The sequence below is a fragment of the Agelaius phoeniceus genome, chromosome 19, assembly GCF_051311805.1.
Source record: "Agelaius phoeniceus isolate bAgePho1 chromosome 19, bAgePho1.hap1, whole genome shotgun sequence".
NCBI classification, from domain to species: Eukaryota; Metazoa; Chordata; class Aves; order Passeriformes; family Icteridae; genus Agelaius; species Agelaius phoeniceus.
In genome coordinates, this window is record NC_135283.1 from 11,234,352 (window position 1) to 11,258,999 (window position 24,648).

Genomic DNA, 24,648 nt, shown 5'->3' on the forward strand with positions numbered 1-24,648 from the left:
AGCAGCTGGGAGGAGGCTGTGTGGGATCCCCAGGGCTGCTGCTGGGCTCAGCCTTGCCCCAGGTTTGGGTGGAATTCCCTGGGATCAGGTGCTGCTCCTGCAGGGTGGTGATGCCACCCTGTGGTGTGCACAGAGGTTTGGGGGGAGCTGTGCCCTTTCCCCCAGGCCATTGGAGCTGGGTTCAGCACAGTTGCAAGAGGGATTTTCACATTCCCACCTGCCATGGCCTGTGCTGAAAGCTGGGGGGAGCAGAGCACTCCTGTGTCCCATCAGCACCCATGGATTTGGGGCTGCTCTGCAGCTGCTGGCTGGGTAAGGAGAAATAAACCCAGGGCACCCAGGGCAGGGTGGCAGGGCAGGGCTCAGGCTGCCCTTGGCACCTCTGCAGGTGCCAGCACCACTGCTGGCAGCAGCTCAGCAGCAACAGGACCAGGGGCCCCACACTGTTCCCTGCACAGACTGGAAGTGACTGGGCTGGGGAGGGACAGCAACTGTGAGGGACATTCACTGGGGAGGGACAGCAACTGGGAGGGACAGTCACTGGGAAGGGACAGCAACTGGGAGGGACATTCACTGGGGAGGGACAGTAACTGGGGAGGGACAGTCACTGAGAAGGGACAGCAACTGGGGAGGGACAGCAACTGGGAGGGACAGTCAGTGGGGAGGGACAGTCAGTGGGGAGGGACAGTAACTGGGAGGGACAGTCAGTGGGGAGGGACAGTAACTGGGAGGGACAGTAACTGGGAGGGACAGTAACTGGGGAGGGACAGTCACTGGGGAGGGACAGTAACTGGGAAGGGCCATTGTCTGGCAGAGCTGTTTGTTGTCACCTCCCCATTAGCATCATGTGGCTGCTCTCTGCCGATCCCTGAGTGTACAAATGGGCACTCAGAGCCCCATTTCCTCTCCCCCCTTTCCTTTCTTGCAGGCCAGCACTGGAATGGGGTAGGGGAAATGGGACAGAGCCCAGTGGGAAGTGCAGTCCATGGTGCTGGGATGTCCAGGCCAGTGTGGGAGCCCATGGAACTGCTCAGTGAGGTGTCAGTGACTTCCCCAGGACACAGAGGATCCTAAACACCCACAGCTGTAGGATCATCTCCACCAGCCTTCATCTGCACACTGGCCCTGGCTGCTGGTGTCCCACAAAACCTGCTGGATGGCTGCTCCAGCCTGGGATTGTCCCAGAGCTCCCTGCAGGAGCTGTGAGGGGCTCAGGTCTGTTTGGTGGGGGGTTCCAGAGCTGCCTCAAAGCTGTATCAGCTGCCCGGGGTCCCTGCAGCCCCCTCCAGGGCATGTCTTGCACAGGATCCCACCTCTGATCTCTGTCTTTGCACTCAGCGGGTCTGAACTCCTCTGAGATTTGGAAATGCACTCTTATCAGAGGGACAGACAGAGTCTGGTAACCAAAATGTGCAGATAAACAAGGAGAAATGGCATCCTCTGGTTTCAGTATTGTCACGAGTAACCCAGCAGCCTGCAGCCCTTTTGCAGGGTGTGTTAAGAGGAAAATGGGCAGAGTAAAAGAGATTAGCCCCAATCAGGAAATTACCTTCAAAATGGAATTACTGAAATACAGAGCTTGCTGAAAGGCAGGCAAATAGCTCCTGATATTTGCAGAGTTTGGTGACATTTCTGTCCATGTCTGCACCACAGGAGCCGCAGATTGAGTCTGCTGGAGTCCTTATTGCAGAGCTCCCTGCTCTGCCTGTTCCAGCAAAACAGTTCCAGTTTTCTTCTGCTGCTCTTCAGAGCTTCTCCTGCTGGAGGCCGGGCTGAGGCAGGCACCAAGCCCTGCCCTTGTGATTTTACCTGGCAGCAGAGCTGCAGATCTTTGTCTGGGCCGTGTGGGTGCCTCAGCAGGGACACAAATAACCCTGGCTCTGCTCAAGGCTGCCCCAGTTCAGCGGGTGCACCTCACCTCTCCCTGCTCAGCCCTGCTATTTTGGTTTGGAGCCTCTCCTGCCCAAAGAGTTCATTACAGCTTGTGGGGCTGAGTCAGAGCAGCGAGTGCAGCCCTGAGGTGGAGAGAGCCTGGGGCAAGGGGTGGAGCTGGGACAGGGGCGGCTGCTGGGGCACATCTGGCTGTTAGGGACATGGATGGGTGCTGGGGCAGGGATGGGTGCTGGGGACATGGATAGGTGGGTGCTGGGACATGGAGGGGTGCTGGGGACACAGAGGGGTGCTGGGGACGTGTGGGTGCTGGGGATATGTGGGTGCTGGTGCACATCTGGATGCTGGGACAGGGATGGGTGCTGGGACAGGGATGGGTGCTGGGACAGGGATGGGTTCTGGGACACATCTGGATGCTGGGACAGAGGTGCTGGGACAGGGATGGGTGCTGGGGACATGGATGGGTGCTGGGACACATCTGGGTGATGGGACACATCTGGGTGCTGGGACAGGGGTGGGTGTTGGGTTCAGGGATGGGTGCTGGGGCACATCTGGATGCTGGAGACATCTGGATGCTGGGGCACAGCTGGATGTTGGTGCACAGACACATGCTGGGGCACATCTGGGTGCTGGGGCACAGACAGGAGCTGGCCATGGCCACCCTCAGGACAGGACAGTGAGTTGCATCCCCACCTTTGCCTGTGGGTGCTGATGGTGTCATGGGGGGTTTGGGATCAGCTGGTGCCTGGTCAGTGGGGTCACTGTGCCAGGCCATGCCAGGCCATGCCAGGGATTAAGCTGGGATGCCAGTGCAGCATCCTCTGCTCCTGTGGTGTGCCAGGGTTTCAGGGTTTCCTGTTGTGCTCTCTTGGTACACGTTGTAAAAATTCACCACAGCCATGAAAGTGCTCTTGGTACACTCTCTTGTAAAAATTCACCACAGCCATGAAAGTGCTCTTGGTACACTCTCTTGTAAGAATTCACCACAGCCATGAAAGTGCTCTTGGTACACTCTCTTGTAAAAATTCACCACAGCCATGAAAGTGCTCTTGGTACACTCTCTTGTAAAAATTCACCACAGCCATGAAAGTGCTCTTGCCTTCCCTGCTGCCTGACCCAAAATATGACTCCTAAAGACAGAAAGGAAAATAAATACTGCTTTAATTCATGCACGAAGGTGTGAGTTGCAGTGTGGACACCGTGGGGCTGGTGCTCAGGGCTGGATGTGCCAGCAGCTCCATGGCACCCAGAGCAGAGGAGGAGAGGCTGGAGCTGGGAGCCACCTCAGCCCCAGGAGCGTGGCAGGTTCAGCTCCATTCCCCTGCAGCCCAGAAGTGTTGTTAAGGAAACACATCTCAGTTTTGCTGTTTCCAAGGAGCTGCTGCAAACAGCCACGAGGCAAGGCACAGATAAAGGAGGTGTGGGGAATGTCCCTGTCCTGCACCACCATCCCTGGGCCATCTCCATGGCTTCCAGCACATCCAGCTGCAGTGGTGGAGGAGCAGCCAGTGGCACTTCGCCACTTTCTGGCAGGGCTAAGGGAGAGCAGCTCCCTCAGGTTTCAAAGAGAAAAATAAAGCACAAATCCACCTCATCCCGTCCCTTTTTGCTGGAAACTTCTACAGCTTTTAAACATCTCTCACATATTAAATTCTTTTTGTGGCTTAATGAGGGGTCCTAAACCAGATTTTCAGACCCACTTTTCTGTACCATTGGTGCTTACATGAACACCTGGATTTTGCTTTTCTCCAGAAATTGGGGCTTGGCTAAAACTCTGCATTTACAAACTGGATGGTGGGCACAGCTCAGCCACTCACCCAGCCTGTCCCTGGCACAAAGGGCATTTAGGCACCTTTACCAGAATGTTGCCAAGGCACACAACCCAGCCAGAGGGGCAGAAGGGGTGAGAGAACCTTCTAATCTGAACCTTCCCAGGCACAGCTTGGGGCTGTTTCCTCTCATCCTGAGATGGAACCTGCAGGAAAGGCTTTGTAAAGGTGGCACCTTCTTCAGCACCAGTTCAGTATTTACTGTGAGGTTTTGGGGTTTTCTTTGCTAAAAGAAAGTGGATTTTAAGCTTGTGCCTCCCCACCACGGTCACCAAACCACTGTCACCAGCACCCCCCTCCCTGTCACCTGCAGCTCCATCCCCAAAGGCATTTAAATCTACAATCCAGAGCCTGCTTCCACAAATTTCAGCGGGTTTCACCTCTTTGGAGCCTGTGGGAGGAAGGTGGTGGTGCAGAAATCACTGTGGAGGTGACACGTGGGGATGTGGCCGCCAGGGTTTTGTGCTACAAAACCCACCACAAGTGGCTGCTCGAGGAATGTTCCCCTTCTTTGTTCTCTGGGAGGGCTGGGTTTCCATTTCAGCTGGGGTGGAGCCAGCAGGAGCCCTGGTACAGCTCCAGCAGCAGGGCTTCTCCTCAGGCCCACTCACTGAGAGGAGACTTTGTCATCTCTGTGTGTGTTTTCATTTTTCAGCTCACAGGGAGCCCCGCGCTGTGCTCGTGGCCCTTGTTTAGTCAGGAGTGGGCAGGGTCTGACCCTGGGGACACCAGGAATGCTCCTCTCACACTGGCCTGGGATGTCCCCACGTGTGGGGGAAGAATTGAATTCCTTGGGGGAGAGACCTGGGCAGGATTGAGGGCTTCAGACCTTGAGCACTGGGCAGTGGTGAGGAGCTGGGGCAGGTGACAGACAGGACATCCCCAGCCCTCAGCTGTGCCAGGATGCTCTGAGAAACAGCCACAAGAACTCACAAATATAAATAATGAACCTGTGAGATGATTTGTAATACTTGCTAAAAATATTTTTTTTTCACTTCTTTGTTCGTTTTGTCAAAATATATTTAAATACAAGGGTGCTACACCTACAGCAGCAGTTGCTCATGGTGACCCTGCTCTGTCCTGGGTGCTGCTTTGAGATATCTCAGTGTTTGTGTCCAGGAGGGTTCACAAGTGAATTTCTCAGAGATTTGGGCATTTCCAGGTGTCCTGCAAGGCTTAAACTTTTCTCTGATAGCACCAAACCCACCATTGTTGTTGAAATGTGGGCTGGAGCAGAGCTGTGGATAAAAGAAGCCCCTTGCACTTGCACACCAAGGCTTTGCACGAGGAACTTCCTCCTGCTCAGCATCTCCAGGGTGGCTGGGACACAAATGAAATATTCTTAATTCCTTGGTTTTGCCAGAACCATCTGGGTTGGGAGTTTTGCACCTAAGCCATGGCCATGGGTCCTGTCCCTCTGCAAAGTGGCGCTTCAGGATCAGGTCAGACTTGGGTTGTGGAGCCTTGGGAGCTGCCAAAATTCACTTTTCTTCCATGGAAACCCACCAAACATTCCCAGTTTGCCCTCGTTTTTGAGGTGGGAGTTTGCTCACACAGAGACTGCAGCTGATAGGGGAAAACCAGATCATTTAGCTTTCAAAACCTTCCAAGAAATCACACAAAAAATCCTTGGGAGAGACAGGAATCATAAATGAGCCACTTTTATCTCCTAAAATATGGGAGAAAGAGGCATTTCCTGCCTGTGAAATTTTACCAGCAAGTTCTATGACTAAGAGTGTTGCTTGAAAGGAAATGTTGCTGCATGGCTATTGAACACATTTTTAATAATAAATTGTGGTGAAGACAGAACTAGTTAATATCCTTTGAAGGAAATAGGAGCTTTTTGTGGCAAGGAACCATTTATTTTGGATTATATCACAAAAAGTTTTTGACTGCAGTGAAAAGTCTGGAGACTGGGATTTTCCTTCAGAAGTCAAAGTTTATTTTCTGTTACAGCCCATGCGGGCAGCAAATTCTTCTGTCCTCCCTTTCTTTGTTATTCTCTGCTCTTTTCACTGAAATTCTGAAGTTTCATTTTTCAATTAAATATTGCTGTTTAATTGAGGGGGGTTAAAGCACCCATCCCTGTGCTCTGTCAGTGGGAAGAGGTTAAATGGAAAATGTGGTTTCCTCCCCTCCCTCAGGAACTGGCTTTGAGACCTTCACAGCAAAGTGTTTAATGTGTTCTCATTGAGTCAGGGTTTTTTTTTCCTGTCCCAATTCTGCTCTCAGGTCTGGTTTGGTTCTTGGGGTTGGTTGGGCCCTGCAGGAGCAGTCGGGGTCAGTTCTGGGGCACAGGAGCTTCCAGGGGTGCTGCAGCCAAGTGCTGCCCTCAGAACCCCAAAATCAGGGAATCACCGAGGGTGGAAAAGCTCTCCAAGCTCGTGGAATCCAAACAAGAACCCCAAAATCAGGGAATCATCGAGGGTGGAAAAGCTCTCCAAGCACATGGAATCCAAACAAGAACCCCAAAATCAGGGAATCATCGAGGGTGGAAAAGCTCTCCAAGCTTATTGAATCCAAACAAGAACCCCAAAATCAGGGAAGGAAAAGCTCTCCAAGCTCATGGAATCCAAACGAGAACCCCAAACTCAGGGAATCATCGAGGGTGGAAAACCTCTCCAAGCTTATTGAATCCAAACAAGAACCCCAAAATCAGGGAAGGAAAAGCTCTCCAAGCTCATGGAGAACTTGGAATCCAAACAAGAACATGGAATCCAGACAAGAACTTCATGGAGAACTTGGAATCCAAACAAGAACATGGAATCCAGACAAGAACTTCATGGAGAACTTGGAATCCAAACAAGAACATGGAATCCAAACAAGAACCCCAAAATCAGGGAATCATTGAGGGTGGAGAAGCTCTCCAAGCTCATGGAGAGCTTGGAATCCAATGAAGAACATGGAATCCATACAAGAACCCCAAAATCAGGGAATCACTGAGGTTGGAAAAGCTCTCCAAGCTCATGGAATCCATACAAGAACCCCAAAATCAGGGAATCATTGAGGGTGGAAAAGCTCTCCAAGCTTGTGGAATCCAAACAAGAACCCCAAAATCAGGGAATCATTAAGGGTGGGAAAGCTCTCCAAGCTCATGGAATCCAAACAAGAACCCCAAAATCAGGGAATCATCGAGGGTGGAGAAGCTCTCCAAGCTCTTGGAGAGCTTGGAATCCAAACAAGAGCTTGGAATCCAAAGAAGAACCCCAAAATCAGGGAATCATTAAGGGTGGAAAAGCTCTCCAAGCTCATGGAATCCAAAGAAGAACCCCAAAATCAGGGAATCATTGAGGGTGGAAAAGCTCTCCAAGCTCATGGAGAGCTTGGAATCCAAACAAGAACGTGGAATCCAAACAAGAACATGGAATCCAAACAAGAACCCCAAAATCAGGGAATCATCGAGGGTGGGAAAGCTCTCCAAGCTCATTGAATCCAAACATTAACCCAGCACTTCCAAGGTCACCACTAAACCACGTCCCTGTGTCTGTTCAGGGGTGGTGATGCCACCACTGCCCTGGCCACTCTTTTGGAGAAGAAATTCCTCCTTATTTCTGATCTGAACCTCCCCAGGCACAGCTTGGGGAAAAACCCCTCAATTCTCTGCTCCCAGGAGCTCCCAATCCCACACAGGAAAAGCAAAATAGAAGCAGCAGGGTCATGGAGAGCACAGAGCACAGCTTGAGGCTGTTTCCTCTCATCCTGAGAGGGAGCTTGCAGGAAAGAATTTCCAGGAAACTTGCTTTGTAAAGGTGACACCTTCTGCAGCACCAGTTCAGTGTTTACTGTGAGTTTTTGGGGTTTTCTTTGCTAAAAGCAAGCAGATTTAAGCTTCTGCTTAATGTCACAGACACCCTGGAAGTTTTGTTTATCAAAACTGCATTCTGGAGATGTCTCTCAGCATCACTCCAAACCAGGCTTGGTTCTTTCTCCCTCAATTATTCTTCAAACTTGGCTTTGGAGTCAAGTGCTTGTGGATGTCTCCATGTGCCAAATTGCAGGGAGAGCTCTCAAATGAGCTTTAGCTCGAAGGCTCAGGGACCAGCAAAGCTCCAGGGCTTGTTTACACAGAAAATTTGTGTTTTTTTGGGTGCTGGGGAGCAGATGCACCATCCCATCTGCTGAGCCACCAGCAGAGCCCTCTGCAGAAGGAGCCACATTTAGACTTGGAGCTGTGTGTGGTGGTTCACCAGGGCTTTCCTTATTGCAGATCCCCAGGGATTGCAGGAAAATCCCCTCTGCACTGCTGGGATGTGCCCCAGGCTGGAGCCCTGTGCTGTTATTTGGTGTCTGAAGCACCTGTGTGGATTCCTGGTGCCTGCCTTGGGTGGCTTTTGTCTTTCAGTCCCTGACTCTGTTATTGAACCACCTGCTTTGCCCAGATTTGCAATCTCCAAAAGCTCAGTTTCTGTGTCAGGTGGGGCTGAGAGGGGCCACAGGCAGCACAGATAAACACACACGGTGGTTTTGTCCAGGAAACAAAGCTAAAAATAGTCATGATTCACAAAAACACTCTGGAAAATACTGGTTTTCTGGTGCATGGAACAGGTACCATCCCATTTTGTGTGTTATTAAGCTGCCCCCGCATTTGGAGCTCCTGTGCAGATGATTTTAATGCTCCCCAAGCTGAGTCTGCTCTGGCAAACTGGAGGATTTTATTTTGACACAGAGACACTTGCTTGGCAGTTCCTATTGAACAGAACTGATCTTCAGACTTCCAAATATTCTTTTCCTTTTTTTTAAGAAAAAAAAAGCCTTTTAAGTGTGTTTGTGTTGGGGGAGAAAGTCAGTGGTGTGAGCTGGACTCCTGAATTCTGGAGTGAATGGGGATCCAGGTTCCTGCATCCCCTGCAGCCTGCTGGGGTGGCTCTGCTGCTGATTTTGGGTTTAAAGCAGTGCCCTGCTCAGGATTGCTGCTGCTTCCTGCAAACCACTCACAGACCTTGGCCCCAGAGGCTTGGAGGGACGAGTGCTTTGCATGTTGGAACAAAAGGAGCTCAGAAATTTGGCCTGATCCAGTTAAAAGCCACGAAATCGCCTGATTTCAGCCCAGGATTCATTCAATAACCATAAAGTCAGCACAGCCTCCACCACCCACACACCTCTGGCTGCTGCAGGTGCAAATCCTGGCCATGGCAATTCCCATTTCCCATCCCTCCTCCTGCTGCCATCATGGAATCCACGTCTTCCTCAAGCTGCTGTTGTTGCTTTCTTCTTTCTTGAAAAGAAAACCCCAAAGAATGGTAAATTCTGCCTGTGCCTTGGCAGCTCCGAGGCACGGACAGATTGTGCTTCAAAAAAATGGCAAAGTTTCAAAATATTGTATTCTGTGAAGAAGAGACAAGGAAAATAAACTCCCCAAAATGCAGATTTTATTTCCCTAGGAGGAAAGGCTTTTAGTGTTTATTTGGGTTTGGCTTTTTGCTCCCTGGTTCTGCTGACACCACTCGTGAACCAAGATAAGATTCAACACTGCACAACCTGTTCTGGGTGCAGTTCAAGTCAAAATTCCCAGTGGATTCATTTTCTCCCTCCCTCCCACAGCAGGTTCCTGAGCCTGGGGACAGCCCACAGGGTAGTGCAAGCAAAGCCTTGAAGGATAAATGGAACAAAGTGAATAACAGAGCAAATTTGTGCCCGTTTCTTGTTTGATTTCGGTCGTGCCAGTGTGACTGCAGCAAAGTGAATCCTTGGGGTTTGCCAGGAGGAGCTGCTGAGTGCTCACAGGGACAGTTCAGCCCTAAAAGAAGCAGTTAGATCCTCCACAGGCAGTTTGGTGGATTTTTGTGTCTTCTTTTCCTGTGCAAAATCAGTTTGAAGATGCTTTTCCTGCACCTGTCTCATTTCCTTGAGGATGCAGAGAGAGGCTGGGATGGCAGCTTGGGAAAGGCCGGAGGAGCAGGGAATTTGTTTGCAGGGAATTTGTTTGCAGGGAATTTGTTTTCCTGCACTGCCAGACCTGTATTTTTGAGATTCCTCTTTTTGGATAAGGTGCCAGCATCCAGAACAGCTCTCCCATTAAATATCCCACAGGTCTGAGGTGCTCCTGGCACAGCTTGGGCAGGAGAGGGAATGTGGAGCACCCAGCACCAGAGAACTCTGCAAATCAATGTGGATCCCAAACAGTGCTTTGGCTTCCCAGCCCTAAATTCCAACACAACCCAAGGAGGGCAAAAAATCCCAAATTTTCTACCCAGAGTCCCATTCCAAAGAGTCCCACTCATCCTGAATGGAAAACTCAACAGAATAAAACTTTGCTGCAGATCTTCAGTGTTCAAACCACATTGGCCTGCACTGCCAGACCTGTATTTTTGAGATTCCTCTTTTAGGATAACATACCAGCATCCAGAACAGCTCTGCCATTGAACATCCCACAGATCTGAGGTGCTCTTGGCACAGCTTGGGCAGGAGAGGGAATGTGGAGCACCCAGCACCAGAGAACTCTGCAAATCAATGTGGCTCCCCAACAGTGCTTTGGCTTCCCAACCCAAAATTCCAACACAACCCAAGGAGGGCAAAAAATCCCAAATTTTCTACCCAGAGTCCCATTCCAAAGAGTCCCATTCCAAAGAGTCCCACTCATCCTGAATGGAAAACTCAACAGAATAAAAATCTGCTGAAGATCTTCAATGTTCAAACCACAGATGGAGGAGAACTCTACAAACCAAAATGGTTCCTCGATCCCCACCATGGCCCAGGAAGGGCCAAACCCCAAGATGCCCCCTCAAAGAGCACAAATCACCCCAAAATCCCCACTAAAATTTGGTCTTTGCAGGATTTCACTCCTGGGCTATGCTCCTTAGCACGTCCATGACTGTGTAGGTGAAGGTGGTGAAGCCCAGAATGAGCAGAACCCAAAACCCCACCAGAACCCAGGAAGGGAAAAAATCCCAAATTTTCCACCCAGAGTCCCATTCCAAAGAGTCCCACTCATCCTGAATGGAAAACTCAACAGAATAAAACTTTGCTGAAGATCTTCAGTGTTCAAACCACATTGGCCTGCACTGCCAGACCTGTATTTTTGAGATTCCTTTTTTAGGATAAGAGGAATCTGGAGAGGGAATCTGGAGCACCAGCACAGCAGGGTTTGCTCCTCACTTCTACCTCTTGGATACGACCAAAAAACTGGAAGGAAAGGGGTCAAAGAGCAGGTCTGCTCCCTGTAGGAATTCCCTCACTGGTTTTTAGAGCAGTTTTCCCTTCCTTACACACCAGCTTTTACTTTTTGGGAAAGCTCAGAGCTGTGCTTTGTGCTCTCCATGACCTTGCTGCTTTTATTTTGCTTTTCCTGTGTGAGTGTGGGAGCTCCTGGGAGCAGAGAATTGAGGGTTTTTTCCCCATTTTTTCCCCTGTGTGCATTTACAGCTCTGTTGATTTCTAGTCCCAGCAGTGAGTGTGCATAGGGGTTTCCAATAAATGCTGTTCCCACGAGGTGTCAGCTGGGTTCTTGCAGCCTGCCCAATACTGGAATGACTTTGTCAAATTTTGTCCATTTTTTTGGAGCAGATGAAGAAAAAAAATACTAAAAAACACCAAAAAACCCACTAAAATTGGAAAAAAAAAAAAAAAAAAAGCCTCCACCAAAACCCCAAACCCAAACAACAAAAAAATCTTTTAAAAAAATGCAAACAAAAACAAAATTAAAAAACCCGCAACAACAACAACAGCAACAAAACAACCCAAAACCAAAACTCTAAAAAAAAAAAAAGCTAATCTGAATTGATTAATTGATTCATACAGGTCATTTTCCACCCTGGGTGCTGCCCTTTGATCCAGCACCCCTCTGGCACTGGGATGCACAGGCATCTATTGATGTGTCAAAAGGAAAAACAAATTCAGACATGTATAGGTGAACTTTGAGAGAGAGGATTGGGAACAGAGAGGGAAAATCCTGCTTAAATAAAAGAGTAATTAATAGAAATGGTTAGATTAAATGTGCTGAATACCTCAGTTAGATGCTTGTGCCATTTTTGGGGGGGATGGAACAAATTTTAGGTCGAGTATATGGATGGACCAAATTGTAGGTGAAGTTTGAGAGAGAGGGTTGGGAACAGAGTGAAAATCCTGCTTAAAAAAAAAGATTATTTAATAGAAATGGTTGGATTAAAAATGCCGAATACCTCAATTAAATTGTGCCTTTTTTGGGGGGGATAGGCCGAATTATAGGTGAAGTTTGAGAGAGAGGGTTGGGACAGAGAGTAAAACTCCTGCTTAAAAAAAAATAAGAGTAATTAATAGAAATGGTTAGATTAAAAATGCTGACTACCTCAGTAAGATGCTTGTGCCTTTTGGGGGGATTTTATCACCCAGGCAAGCAGGCAGATGTTTCCCTTGGGGTTTGGTGCCATGAGTGATGTTTCCAGGTTGTCTTCTCCCAGGGGCTGGATCTGTGCAGTCATAAAAAGCTTCTTGTGTTTCTCAGCTCAGAAAACTTGGCTGGTCAGTGGGAATAGAAACAAATGGCTTTGAAGCCTCCAAACTGGAATTCTCCTTTATTTTTGCTGGGTTTGCATAACTGTAGTGACCAGGAGATGAAAGGTGCAGTTAAACAGAATCACAATCTGCACTTTCAGATGCAATTTTCAGAAGATGTTTCATCCTGCCAGGGTTTGAAGTTCTGTATCTGGAATGGTTTTAAATCTGAGAAGCGTTTGAAGGGTTCCTATGTGGGTAGGAGCAGAAATACCTTTCCCTTTGCATGTTCTCCTGGCCTGCCTTTGCCAGAGCTCTTGCCTGTTTTCTGGACCAAGTTGGCAGGCAGAGCTCACAGGTTTTAATGAAACCCTGCTGAACAAAGGCACTTTCTGTTTGAACTCTGTGCCCTGAGTCTGCCCCACCAGCCTGGCTGGGCATTTCTGTTAAATGAGCTCAACAAATACAGACAAGCTGTGTTTTGCAAATTAACCCCAAACAAATCATCCCAAACAACAACAACCACCAAAAAGTGCCTTTCTTTAACTCTGCCTCTTTCTTGTTTTCCAGGCAAGAAGAGAAACCCTGGGCTGAAAATTCCTAAAGAAGCATTTGAGCAACCACAGACAAGCTCCACGTAAGTCTGCAAGCACTGGGGCAGAATGAAAAGCAAACCACGAAGCTCCAGCTGCCCTCCAGCCTTGGCTGGCACTTGGATGGAGCTTGGAGCACCCTGGGATGGTGGAAGTTGTCCCTACCCATGGCAGGGAGTGGAATTAAATGACATTTAAGGTCCCTTCCAACCCAAACCATTCTGGGATTCTGTGACAATTTCTCAGCCCTTGCATTTCCCAGCGGGTCTCAGCCCCATCATTCAGTCTCTGTGTGCTGCTGGATGAGGCAGTAAAAGATAAAAAGATAAAGAGCAAAAGAAAAAGATAAAAAAAGAAAAAGTTAAAAACCAGAATGAGCCCCCAGTTTCCACTGGTGTGGCACTTTGGCACCAGTTTGAGCAGCAGGCATTTGGTCAAGGCATGAAACTCATGCCGTTGCCTGCTCAGCCTTGCAGAGGGAATCCCTCTGGTTTTGGGGCCCTTTGTGCATCCCCAGCCTGCCTGGCTTTCTTTGCTTCTGTGGTTTGAGTGTTTTTATCCTGTCAGCCCGTGCTGTGTGACTGAGGTGATGATTTGCAGCAGCTTTGGATGCTCCTGCCCATTTAATGCACTTTTCCTGCAGGCTGGCAGGGATTTGGTGCTTGCCTGGATTTCCCAGTGAATCCCTCTGGGGTCCTGCAGGGGCAGGCTGGGTGTGAGAAATGCCAGCTCCAGTTGCTTTTTTCCCCCTTTTTTTGGGGTGACTTTGTGGATCTGCTAATCCTGCAGAGCCAGGAGGCTGCTCAGGGCTGCAGGGAAGGTGTGAGGGGATGGTTTGGGGGCTGGATTTAGTCACTGAGGGAAAATTGATCTTTGTAGGGAATATTTCAAATCTTTTTCCTTTCTTTTTCATGCAGGCCACCCAGAGATCTGGACTCCAAAGCCTGCATCTCTATTGGTGAGGAGGTAAGAGTGAGAGACCTCTGGGACCAGAGACCATCCTGGGCTGGCTGCTTGTGCTTTGCTTCACTTCAACCCCCCAGAAAGGGCAGAAAATTATAATTAACATTATAATTTATATATGTTAACATATAATTTTTATATATATATATATATATATATATATATTTATATGTAATTTGTTTATATATATATTTATATATATATTATAATTAACATTATAATTTATCTATGTTAACATATTTTTGTATATATAATATTTATATTTTATATAATTTATTCATATTTATAATTAACATTATAATTTATATATTTTAACATATAATTTTATATAACATATTTATATTTATATTTATATTTATATTTATATTTATATTTATATTTATATTTATATTTATATATAATTAAAATTATAATTTATATATCTTAGCATATAATTTATATATATAAACCATTATAATATTATAATATTATCATTAACATTATAATGTTAATAATTGTTATCATTAACATTATAATGTTATAATTAGCATTAAAAGCCCATTTTACCTGAAAGAAAAAGCAGCTGCTGGAGGAATAAAAGCTGAGAAGCTCCAGCCTGGGAGCTCCTGAGCTCTGGGGGTTTGTGAGCCACGTGCAGGCAGAAGTACCAAAGTGCCCCCTGGTTTTTGTGCTCCTCAGGCAGGGCTGTGTGGGTGGGAGCTGGAGCTTGGCACTGCCCAGCATCACCCTCTGCCTCCCCTGGCACGTGGGCTCCCTGCATATTTTCCACCATGGAAATTCCTTCCTTGCTGCACTGAGGTGCAGCTAATCCCCTGGAAATGACCATTATCCAGCAAGGGGCTTGCTAACAGGGTTGTTTTACTCTCCTCTGAAGTTCCTTTGCTGGTTGAAAGCCTTCACCCAAAATATTTCTCTTTGCTGATGTTGAAGGTCATCTCCTCCAGGAGTTGAGCTCAGGGTGAATGCTCCTGCCCTGGAAGGAAATTATTCTGGCAGCATGGAAACCAATTCACCTGGATTAGAAAATATATCAGGGAAAAAAACAAACCCTAGGACAGTGATTTTGATAGGAGGAAAAGGCACAGCAGAATTCAAAAAAAAAGCACTTTTAAAGCTGGACAATAAATATGCAAAAGATAGGCCTCGGTGTCAGTGGGGTAATTTATGCAGTGAAACTCTAACCCAATAATGGTTTGAAATGCCTGATTTTGGAGGCTTTCCTTTCATTTTGGGTTTTGTATTTGGAGCAGAGGCTGGGAGGTGGAAAGAGGGTGCAGCAGAGGGGCAGAGCCAATCCCTGCTCCAACAGGAAGGAATGGCCCTGCCGTGCCAGCCCTGCCCAGGATGCTCCGCAGCACTGAGGGACCCGGTGGCCCCGGCGAGGTCCCTCCCACCCTTCCCCTGCTGGGACCGGGGTGTTGTGACACTGGCCCATCAGCAATGTCCCCTCAGAGCTCTGGGGCCACCATGGTGCTGGCTGATTGCCCTGCATTATCTTTTTATTTATATAAATATAAATATAAATATAAATATAAATATAAATATAAATATAAATATAAATATAAATATAAATATAAATATTTCTTTATTTATTTGTTAATTGTATATTTAAAAAATATCTTTATATGTATGATATACAATTTATCTATTAAATCTATTACTTAAGATATAGAAATATAGTATTTTATTATTTATATAGTAGCTATGTAATCTATATACTATAATTTATCTATTTAATATTATATTGTTTAAATATGTAAATATAAAATAAATAAAATATAAAATTACATAAAATATAATATATTATATATAACTAATGAATATTATTTTTATTTTATTATTTATAATCTATATGTAATTTATATAATTTATCTATTAAATATTATATTATTTAAGAGATATAAATATAATATCAATATAAAATATATAGATATATAAATTATATAACTATATTGAATATTTTATTATTTATATAATATCTATATAATCTATATACTATAATTTATATATCGAATACTATAATATTTAAAATATAAAGATATAAAATAAATAAAATATAAAATTATATAAAAATATAGTATACTATATGTTATACATAACTATAATGAATATTATTTTTTATAATTTCATTATTTATAATATATTTTATATATAACAATAATGAATATTATTTTTATTTTATTATTTATAATCTATATGCAATATATATAATTTATCTATTAAATATTATATTATTTAAGAGATATAAATATAATATCAATATAAAATATGTAGATATATAAATTATATAACTATATTGAATATTTTATTATTTATATAATATCTATGTAATCTATATACTATAATTTATATATCTAATACTATAATAAATAAAATATATAAATATAAAATAAATAAATAAAATATAAAGTTATATAAAAATATTGTATACTATATGTTATACATAACTATAATGAATATTATTTTTTATTATTTCATTATTTATAATCTGTATGTAATATATATAATTTATCTATTAAATATTATATTCTTTAAACTATATAGGTATAAAATAAATAAATATGAATATAAATATGAATATAAATATAAATATAAGTATAAATGTATATTATATAAATTATATAACTATATTGAATATTATTTACTATTTTATTATTTATTTTATATATATATTTATTTATTTTTATTTATATTTATATATAATATATATAATTTATATCTATAGAAACTCCCAAGGTTGGGAGTTTCTCCCAGATGGGGAAGGGATGCACAGCAGGGGGAGCATGTGCCAGGCAGGGCTGCACTGGGGGGGCTGCAGGGCTGCACTGGGGGACAGCAGGGCTGCATTGGGGGACAGCAGGGCTGCACTGGGGGACAGCAGGGCTGCACTGGGGGACAGCAGGGCTGCATTGGGGGGGCTGCAGGGCTGCACTGGGGGACAGCAGGGCTGCATTGGGGGACAGCAGGGCTGCACTGAGGGGGCTGCAAGGCTGCACTGGGGGGGCTGCAGGGCTGCACTGGGGGCTGCAGGGCTGCACTGGGGGGGCTGCAGGGCTGCACTGGGGGGGCTGCAGGGCTGCACTGGGGGAGCTGCAGGGCTGCACTGGGGGACAGCAGGCTGCACTGGGGTGGCTGCAGGGCTGCACTGGGGACAGCAGGGCTGCAGTGGGGGACAGCAGGGCTGCACTGGGGGCTGCAGGGCTGCACTGGGGGACAGCAGGGCTGCACTGGGGGGGCTGCAGGGCTGCACTGGGGGACAGCAGGGCTGCACTGGGGGAACAGCAGGGCTGCACTGGGGGACAGCAGGGCTGCACTGGGGGGGCTGCAGGGCTGCACTGAGGGGGCTGCAGGGCTGCACTGGGGGGGCTGCAGGGCTGCACTGGGGGACAGCAGGGCTGCACTGGGGGCTGCAGGGCTGCACTGGGGGGGCTGCAGGGCTGCACTGGGGGGTCAGAGCTCAGCACAAACCCTCAGGGCTCTGCTGCCTTGTGTCCCCCAGAACTTTGAGGTGAAGGCCGATGACCTGGAGCCCATCTCGGAGCTGGGCCGGGGCGCGTACGGCGTGGTGGAGAAGATGCGGCACATGCCCAGCGGGCAGATCATGGCAGTGAAGGTACCCTGAGCTGGGGCATTCTGCCCTTCTGGGGGCTGGGGTGATGGGCAAGAGGGAACAGGAAAGCCTTATCAATAGGATTGTCTGGCAGAAGATCTTGAGAATGTGGAAACTATAAGTGAGATTGAAATGAAAGCAAGCTTTGAGATCCCTCAGTTACTGAACAACTGGAAAACAATGGTGTGGCCAGCTGAAGGTGATCCCCTTTTGATGGAACAACACCCTCTGCTTGCAGACAGGCCCAAGGCTCAGAGCAGAGCCTACAGCTTGGCAGAAGGGGCCCAAAGAGGAGTTTGTAGGGTTTAAAATGTAACACAGTATGGTAATGGAATGATTATTACAGGCTGTATGGAAATGCTGTAGGATTTGTATCTTGGACTAGAGTGGTTAGTGAGAATTGGAATATTCAACACAGAAGAAGATTTATTGTATTGTAGCAGGAACCTCACTCCCTTACTCTCTTACCCTCTCATCCTCTCTCTCCCTCTCTTCTCTCAGTCCTGCTCTGAGCTGTGGCTGGCAGCTCCCAGCAGGGCCCTGCACTTGGCCCTTTGCAATAAACCCCCAGTTCCACAACCAGAAGAAGATTTATTGTATTGTAACAGGAACCTCGCTCTCTCATCCTCTTTACCACTCTCTTTACCTCTCTCTCCCTCTCTCTTTACTGCTCTGAGCTGTGCCTGGCAGCTCCCAGCAGGGCCCTGCACCCAGGCCCTTTGCAATAAATCCTAAATTCCATGACCTGGCTGCAGCGATCTCTCATCTCCGTCCATCCCGACCATCCTAGATACAGAAAAAAATAAAAGTAGCTACAAAGGTGAACAAGGAGTTTAGAATGCAGTACTGTAGGCTGGTGTCTCATAACATGATTGGCTAAGAAAGCTCACACTGCAGCATGAGTCCATAAGACAAAATATTGAAGGATTGGGTCAATATTGTATTTGCAGGGACCCTCATGGCAGGAAGGAATCATTAATCTGACTTTATGTTCTGAGAAGGTTAATTTGTTATTTTATGATCTATATTATATTAAAGAATACTAAACTGAACTATACTAAAGAACACAGAAAGGATAAGACAGAAGGCTAAAAAGATAATAATGAAAACTCATGACTCTCTCCAGAGTCCTGACACAGCTTGGCCCTGATTGGCCAAAGAGTGAAAACAACTCCCAGCAGAATCCAATGGAACAATCACCTGTGGGTAAACAATCTCCAAACACATTCCAAAGCAGCAAAACAGAGGAAAATCAAATGAGATAAGAATTGTTTTCCTTTTGCTCCGAGGAGTTTCCCAGGATAAAAATCCTGGGTGAAGGGATTTTTCAGAAAACGTGAATGTGACAGACCAAACCCATAAACATCCTTGTGAACACCTGATGGGTGCTGGGCTGGGGATGTGCCTGTGGCAAAGTGGTGGCAGAGGGGTGGCACAAGGGGTGCTGGGGGTGCTCAGGTGTGGTGCCAGGCCCTGGGGCAGCCAGCCTGAGCTGCTGTTAATAATTGTTATAATCAACATTCCTGCAGCGCATCCGAGCCACGGTGAACAGCCAGGAGCAGAAGAGGCTGCTGATGGACCTGGACATCTCCATGAGGACAGTGGATTGTCCCTTCACTGTCACCTTTTACGGGGCACTCTTCAGAGAGGTGAGGCTTCCTGGGGCTCAACTCCCACTTCTCTGCACTTCCTGCAGCTGCCAGGGGTTTAATCTCCACCTAGACATGGAGGTTTTAGTCCTGGCCTAAGGATGTGGCACTGTGGTTTTGGGACAGCCTGGTCCCATAGTGTTAAAATTGCCCTGGCTTGGTTTCATCCACGTGAAAAGGAGGATTTATTGAAGAGCTTGAAGCACAGCTCTGCAGAGCTGAACTTTTCCTGGCTGGGCATTGGGAGCCTCAGTTCCTGATAATTTTCTGGGCTCCTAAATCACCGTGGCTCTGCTTTGGGAAGGGGATGCCCTAAATGGTAGGGAATGTGCACAGCAGCACTGAATTCCAGAGCAGGGAAAAGAGAGCCCAGGACAGCTTTGAATGGGTTTAAAAAAACAAAAAAAAAAGGGAAAGAGGAAAGGGGAAAGGGGAAGGGAAGGGAATTTCAAGGAAAGGAAAGGAAATTTCAAGGAAAGGGAAAGAAAGGAAGGGAAAGGAAAGATGTTTTGTTCAAATCTCTGGGTATCTTCTTGCTTTACTTTGCAGGGAGATGTGTGGATTTGCATGGAGCTCATGGATACCTCACTGGACAAATTCTACAAACACGTCATTGACAAAGGCCTGACGATCCCCGAGGACATCCTGGGGAAAATTGCAGTCTCTGTGAGTAGCAGCAGGGTGAGGAGGGCAGGGAAAGGGGTTTCTCCTCCAAGCCAGGCCCTGCCTGAGCTGAGCTCCCTGCTCTGTGGGCACCAGGAGGAGGCTGGTCCATGTGCCAGCCCATGTGGCCATTCCCATGCCTGGTCTGATGTTATTTATAAGCCATAAATGTGCCCATCCACACACAGGATGGAGAGCTGGCCCACTGTGAGGTTTGGGGGAGCTCCTGCAGCTCCTTTATGGTTTACAAGCCATATTTGTGCCCATCCACACACATGTTGGAGGTTTATAATCCATAAATGTGCCCATCCACACATATGATGGAGAGCTGGCCCAGTGTGAGGTTTGGGGGAGCTCCTGCAGCTCCTTTATGGTTTATAATCCATAAATGTGCCCATCCACACACATGATGGAGAGCTGTACCAGTGTGAGATTTGGGGGAGCTCCTGCAGCTCCTTCATGGTTTATAATCCATGAATGTGCCCATCCACACATATGTTGGAGGTTTATAATCCATAAATGTGCTCATCCACACACATGATGGAGAGCTGGCCCAGTGTGAGGTGTGGGGAGGCTCCTGCAGCTCCTTTATGGTTTACAAGCCATATTTGTGCCCATCCACACACATGTTGGAGGTTTATAATCCATAAATGTGCTCATCCACACACATGATGGAGAGCTGAACCAGTGTGAGATTTGGGGGAGCTCCTGCAGCTCCTTCATGGTTTTTAATCCATAAATGTGCCCAGTGTGAGGTGTGGGGAGGCTCCTGCAGCTCCTTTATGGTTTACAAGCCATATTTGTGCCCATCCACACACATGTTGGAGGTTTATAATCCATAAATGTGCTCATCCACACACATGATGGAGAGCTGGCCCAGTGTGAGGTTTGGGGGAGCTCCTGCAGCTCCTTCATGGTTTACAAGCCATGAATGTACCCATCCACACAAATAATGGAGAGCTGGCCCACTGTGAGGTTTGGGGAGGCTCCTGCAGCTCCTTTATGGTTTATAAGCCATAAATGTGCCCATCCACACACATGTTGGAGGTTTAAATGTGCTCATCCACACACAGGATGGAGAGCTGAACCAGTGTGAGATTTGGGGGAGCTCCTGCAGCTCCTTCATGGTTTATAATCCATAAATGTGCTCATCCACACACATGATGGAGAGCTGGCCCAGTGGGAGGTGTGGGGAGGCTCCTGCAGCTCCTTTATGGTTTACAAGTCATGAATGTGCCCATCCACACAAATAATGGAGAGCTGGCCCACTGTGAGGTTTGGGGGAGCTCCTGCAGCTCCTTTATGGTTTATAAGCCATAAATGTGCCCGGTGTGAGGTGTGGGGAGGCTCCTGCAGCTCTGAATGTGCCCATCCATACACAGGATGGAGAGCTGGCCCGGTGTGAGGTGTGGGGAGGCTCCTGCAGCTCCTTTATGGTTTACAAGCCATATTTGTGCCCATCCACACACATGTTGGAGGTTTATAATCCATAAATGTGCTCATCCACACACATGATGGAGAGCTGGCTCAGTGGGCGGTTTGGGGAAGCTCCTGCAGCTCCTTTCCCTTCTCACTGAGGTCCTGGAGCCCTCAGGAAGATCCTGGGCACCCACCAACCCTCAGGCTGCTGGCAGGGTGCAGGACTCCTGGGGGATGTGGTTTTCCTGCCCTCCTGGCAGGCCTGGGGGTGAAGCCAGGTATCATTTCCTCCTCCTCGTGGTGCTGCCAGCTGGGACTGACTCTGGGTTTGTTGTTTCAGATTGTAAAAGCACTAGAACATCTCCACAGCAAGCTCTCTGTGATCCACCGAGGTGAGTGCCAGGCACACCCTGCCCTGCTCTCAGCCTGGCAAGGGCTCCCAAAATACCCCAGATAAAGTCAGCTTCTGACAGCAGAAATGCTCCCCAGCATCTCATGACTTCAGCAAAACCCAGGCAGAGGAGTGGCTGCTGTTTGCTCCTTAAAATTTGCCTGCTGCTCCCAGTGTTTCCCTGAGGGGAGGAGGAAGGGCTGTTTCCCTAAAGCCATGACTAAACCCTCTACCCATGGTGTGCTCCATCACCTGGGTGAAATTCAGGGCCTTTTTCCTTGACCTTGGAAAGCCTTGGAGCAGGCTGTGCCCAGGTTTGTGCCCCTTCTCCATGGCTCTGTGCTGGTGTGCAGTGGGAGGGGACAAAACACCCCAGACAGAGTGAGCCTTTGACAGCAGAAATGCTCCCCAGCATCTCATGACTGCAGCAAAACCCAGGCAGAGGAGTGGCTGCTGTTTGCTCCTTAAAATTTGCCTGCTGCTCCCTATGTTTCCCTGAGGGGAGGAGGAAGGGCTGTTTCCCTAAAGCCATGGTGTGCTCCATCACCTGGGTGAAATTCAGGGCCTTTTTCCCTGAATTTCCTTGGAAAGCCTTGGAGCAGGCTGTGCCCAGGTTTGTGCCCCAGCTCCAAGGCTCTGTGCACTGGGAGGGGATGTTGGAGGCCTGGTTACTGCTGGGAATTTGAGATTTTCTGTGCTGCCAGGCTCTGACCCCCAGGAGAAAACTGCATGGATGTGAGGCCTTGGAGAAGGCTTCCAAAATTAAATTATAGCACTGGGATTGTGGGTGTGGAGTTTGAATAGAAGTGTGTAACATCACAGGGTGGGAAATTAGAGTTTAAGCTTTTAGAATATAGTAATATATAGAAAGTTTTATATATATAAGTGTGTAAGTTTTATATATAAAACTCCACAAGGGATCTCCCTGCCAGCCTCATCCTCCCATCCTCACCCCTTCCATGAGCTTCCCTTTGCAGCAGAGCAGTCTGACACCTAAACCAGCCTCAAATCAAATCATAGATCCCCTCCTTAAACCCTTCTTATGCTTTCCCCTCTGGAGGGTCTCAAAGCTGCTGTGCACACTCAGAAACAAACCTGCAGTGGCTGCTTGACACCTTTATTTTTAAAGGGTCCTTTTCAATTTGTCCTGAGGAGGAAGGACAGAGTGCCTGGGAAGCAGCAGAGTTCAGCTGGAGCTGGCAGTGGCACTGCCTCTGTTCTTCCTGGGGCTGGGGCAGAGTTTCTGCCTTCTGTCTCACTCCCAGGAGGTGGAAATCCCTCTTGGCTGCTGGGTTTCTGTGTGCACTGGTTTGATTTCCAGAGAAAATTGTCTTATTTCAGCCTAGTGACAGATGGGTGGGGATTTTGGATACCTGATTGCAGGATGCTGATTAGAGAGCAGATGTTAACGAGCTGTAAAGCCACAATTCTAATAAGCAGGGCTCAAACACAGCTCCTGGCATCCTTCAAAGGGTGTTGCAGCTCTTCCATTGAATTCTTTATCATGTGGAGACACAGGATCTTCAGCACAGATCTTCAGGATCTTTTGCTCCCTTTGGAGCATCCCAGAGAAAGCAGGGTCACCTGTGCTGGACTTCCATTTGGGATTGGCCTCAGAGAGAGCTCCCTGCTCTGCAGGAGAACACCTCTGTGCTCCCCTGGCTGTCACCTCCTGCCAGCTCTGGGTGCCTCAGTTCCCCTTTTGCTGGGGATTGGAGCTGCCCTCAGGAGCCTGAACACACAGGGATTTGTGTGGCCACGATGGGAAGAGACAAATCTGGCAGCAATAGGGAGAGGAGACTCTGGCCTGATTTCCATGGGGTGGGAGCTCCCACTCTCCTGCTGCTGCTCACGCTGCAGTCAGGCTTTGTGTCCTTAAAATCAGAGCCCAAAGGTGTCTGAGCCTTTGATCCTTGTCTCAGTTTGCTGCTCTCTCCTTCCCCTGCAGCCCTTTCACCCTTTCCTGCCCCACATCCTTCCCCTGTGGGTTTTTCGTTTTGCTGGCACGACTGCAGACCTACAGGGCATTGCCAGAGCTCCAGCCCTTTGCAGACACCCCATGGAATCACCCACGGGATCACCCCATAGGATCACCCCATAGGATCACCCCACAGGATCACCTCACAGGATCACCCCATATGATCACTCCATATGATCACCCTACAGGATCACCTCACAAGACCAGCCCATAGGTTCATCCCACAGAATTACCACATAGATCACCCTACAGAATCACCCCACAGAATTACCCTATAGAATGACCCCATAGGATGACCCCACAGGATCACCCCTATGATCACCCCATAGAATCACTCCATAGAATCACCCCACAGGACCACCCCACAGGATCACCCCACAGAATTACCCTATAGAATGACCCCACAGGATCACCCCATAGAATCACTGCACAGAATCACCCCTATGATCACCCCACAGAAACACCCATAGAATCACCCCCCAGGATCACCTGACAGAATTACCCTATAGAATGATCCCACAGAATCACCCCATGGGATCACCCCATAGAATCACTGGCACAGAATCACCCCTATGTTCACCCCATAGAACCACCCTATAGAACCACCCCGCCCAGCCCCTTGGAGCTGCTCCCTGTGAGCTCCCTGCTGTCCGTGACCATTCCCCGAGCACTGGGATGTGCTGGTGGCACTCAGAGTCACCTCCTGCTGCCCTGGCTCAGGGATGGGGTGTGTGGGTGCAGGGACACTGCCAGGACACTGCCAGCCCCACGGGGGCTGCCCTGGCTCAGGGATGGGGTGTGTGGGTGCAGGGACACTGCCAGGACACTGCCAGCCCCACGGGGCTGTCACTGCACACCCCACAGCACAGCCAGTGGCTTTTGGCACGCCTGGCCCTGCTGGGCCCTGCTGGGCTCCTCGTGCCCTCTGTGGCTGCTGTGCCTTGGCCCAGCACCCCCAGGTGACAGTGACTGTGCTCTGTGTTCCTTCTTGCAGATGTAAAGCCCTCTAACGTGTTGATCAATACGCAGGGGCAGGTGAAAATGTGCGATTTTGGGATCAGCGGGTACCTCGTTGACTCTGTGGCTAAAACCATGGATGCAGGATGCAAACCCTACATGGCTGTAAGTGCAGCAGCTGCCTGGGGAGCAGCCAGAGGAGCAGGAGCCTGGGGGGAAGGAGCAGCAGCACCTACCCTGGGGATGCCTTTGGGGAGCCTGTGTTTGTGTTTGCAGGGAGCCCTGTGGCAGGGAGGA

The 24,648-nt window shown here is 47.9% G+C and overlaps 1 protein-coding gene across 2 annotated transcripts in view; it reads left to right on the forward strand.

The window, feature by feature from the left end:
* Window positions 1-24,648, forward strand: part of MAP2K6 (mitogen-activated protein kinase kinase 6) — an 80,399-nt gene that overhangs the window by 16,571 nt on the left and 39,180 nt on the right. For both annotated transcript variants that reach the window (XM_077188419.1, XM_077188418.1), the window contains exons 2-8: window positions 12,699-12,765; window positions 13,639-13,687; window positions 17,184-17,297; window positions 18,824-18,943; window positions 19,493-19,609; window positions 21,366-21,417; window positions 24,389-24,516. In XM_077188419.1, the coding sequence (XP_077044534.1) occupies window positions 12,699-12,765; window positions 13,639-13,687; window positions 17,184-17,297; window positions 18,824-18,943; window positions 19,493-19,609; window positions 21,366-21,417; window positions 24,389-24,516 (647 nt within the window). The remainder of the gene's footprint in view (window positions 1-12,698; window positions 12,766-13,638; window positions 13,688-17,183; window positions 17,298-18,823; window positions 18,944-19,492; window positions 19,610-21,365; window positions 21,418-24,388; window positions 24,517-24,648) is intronic.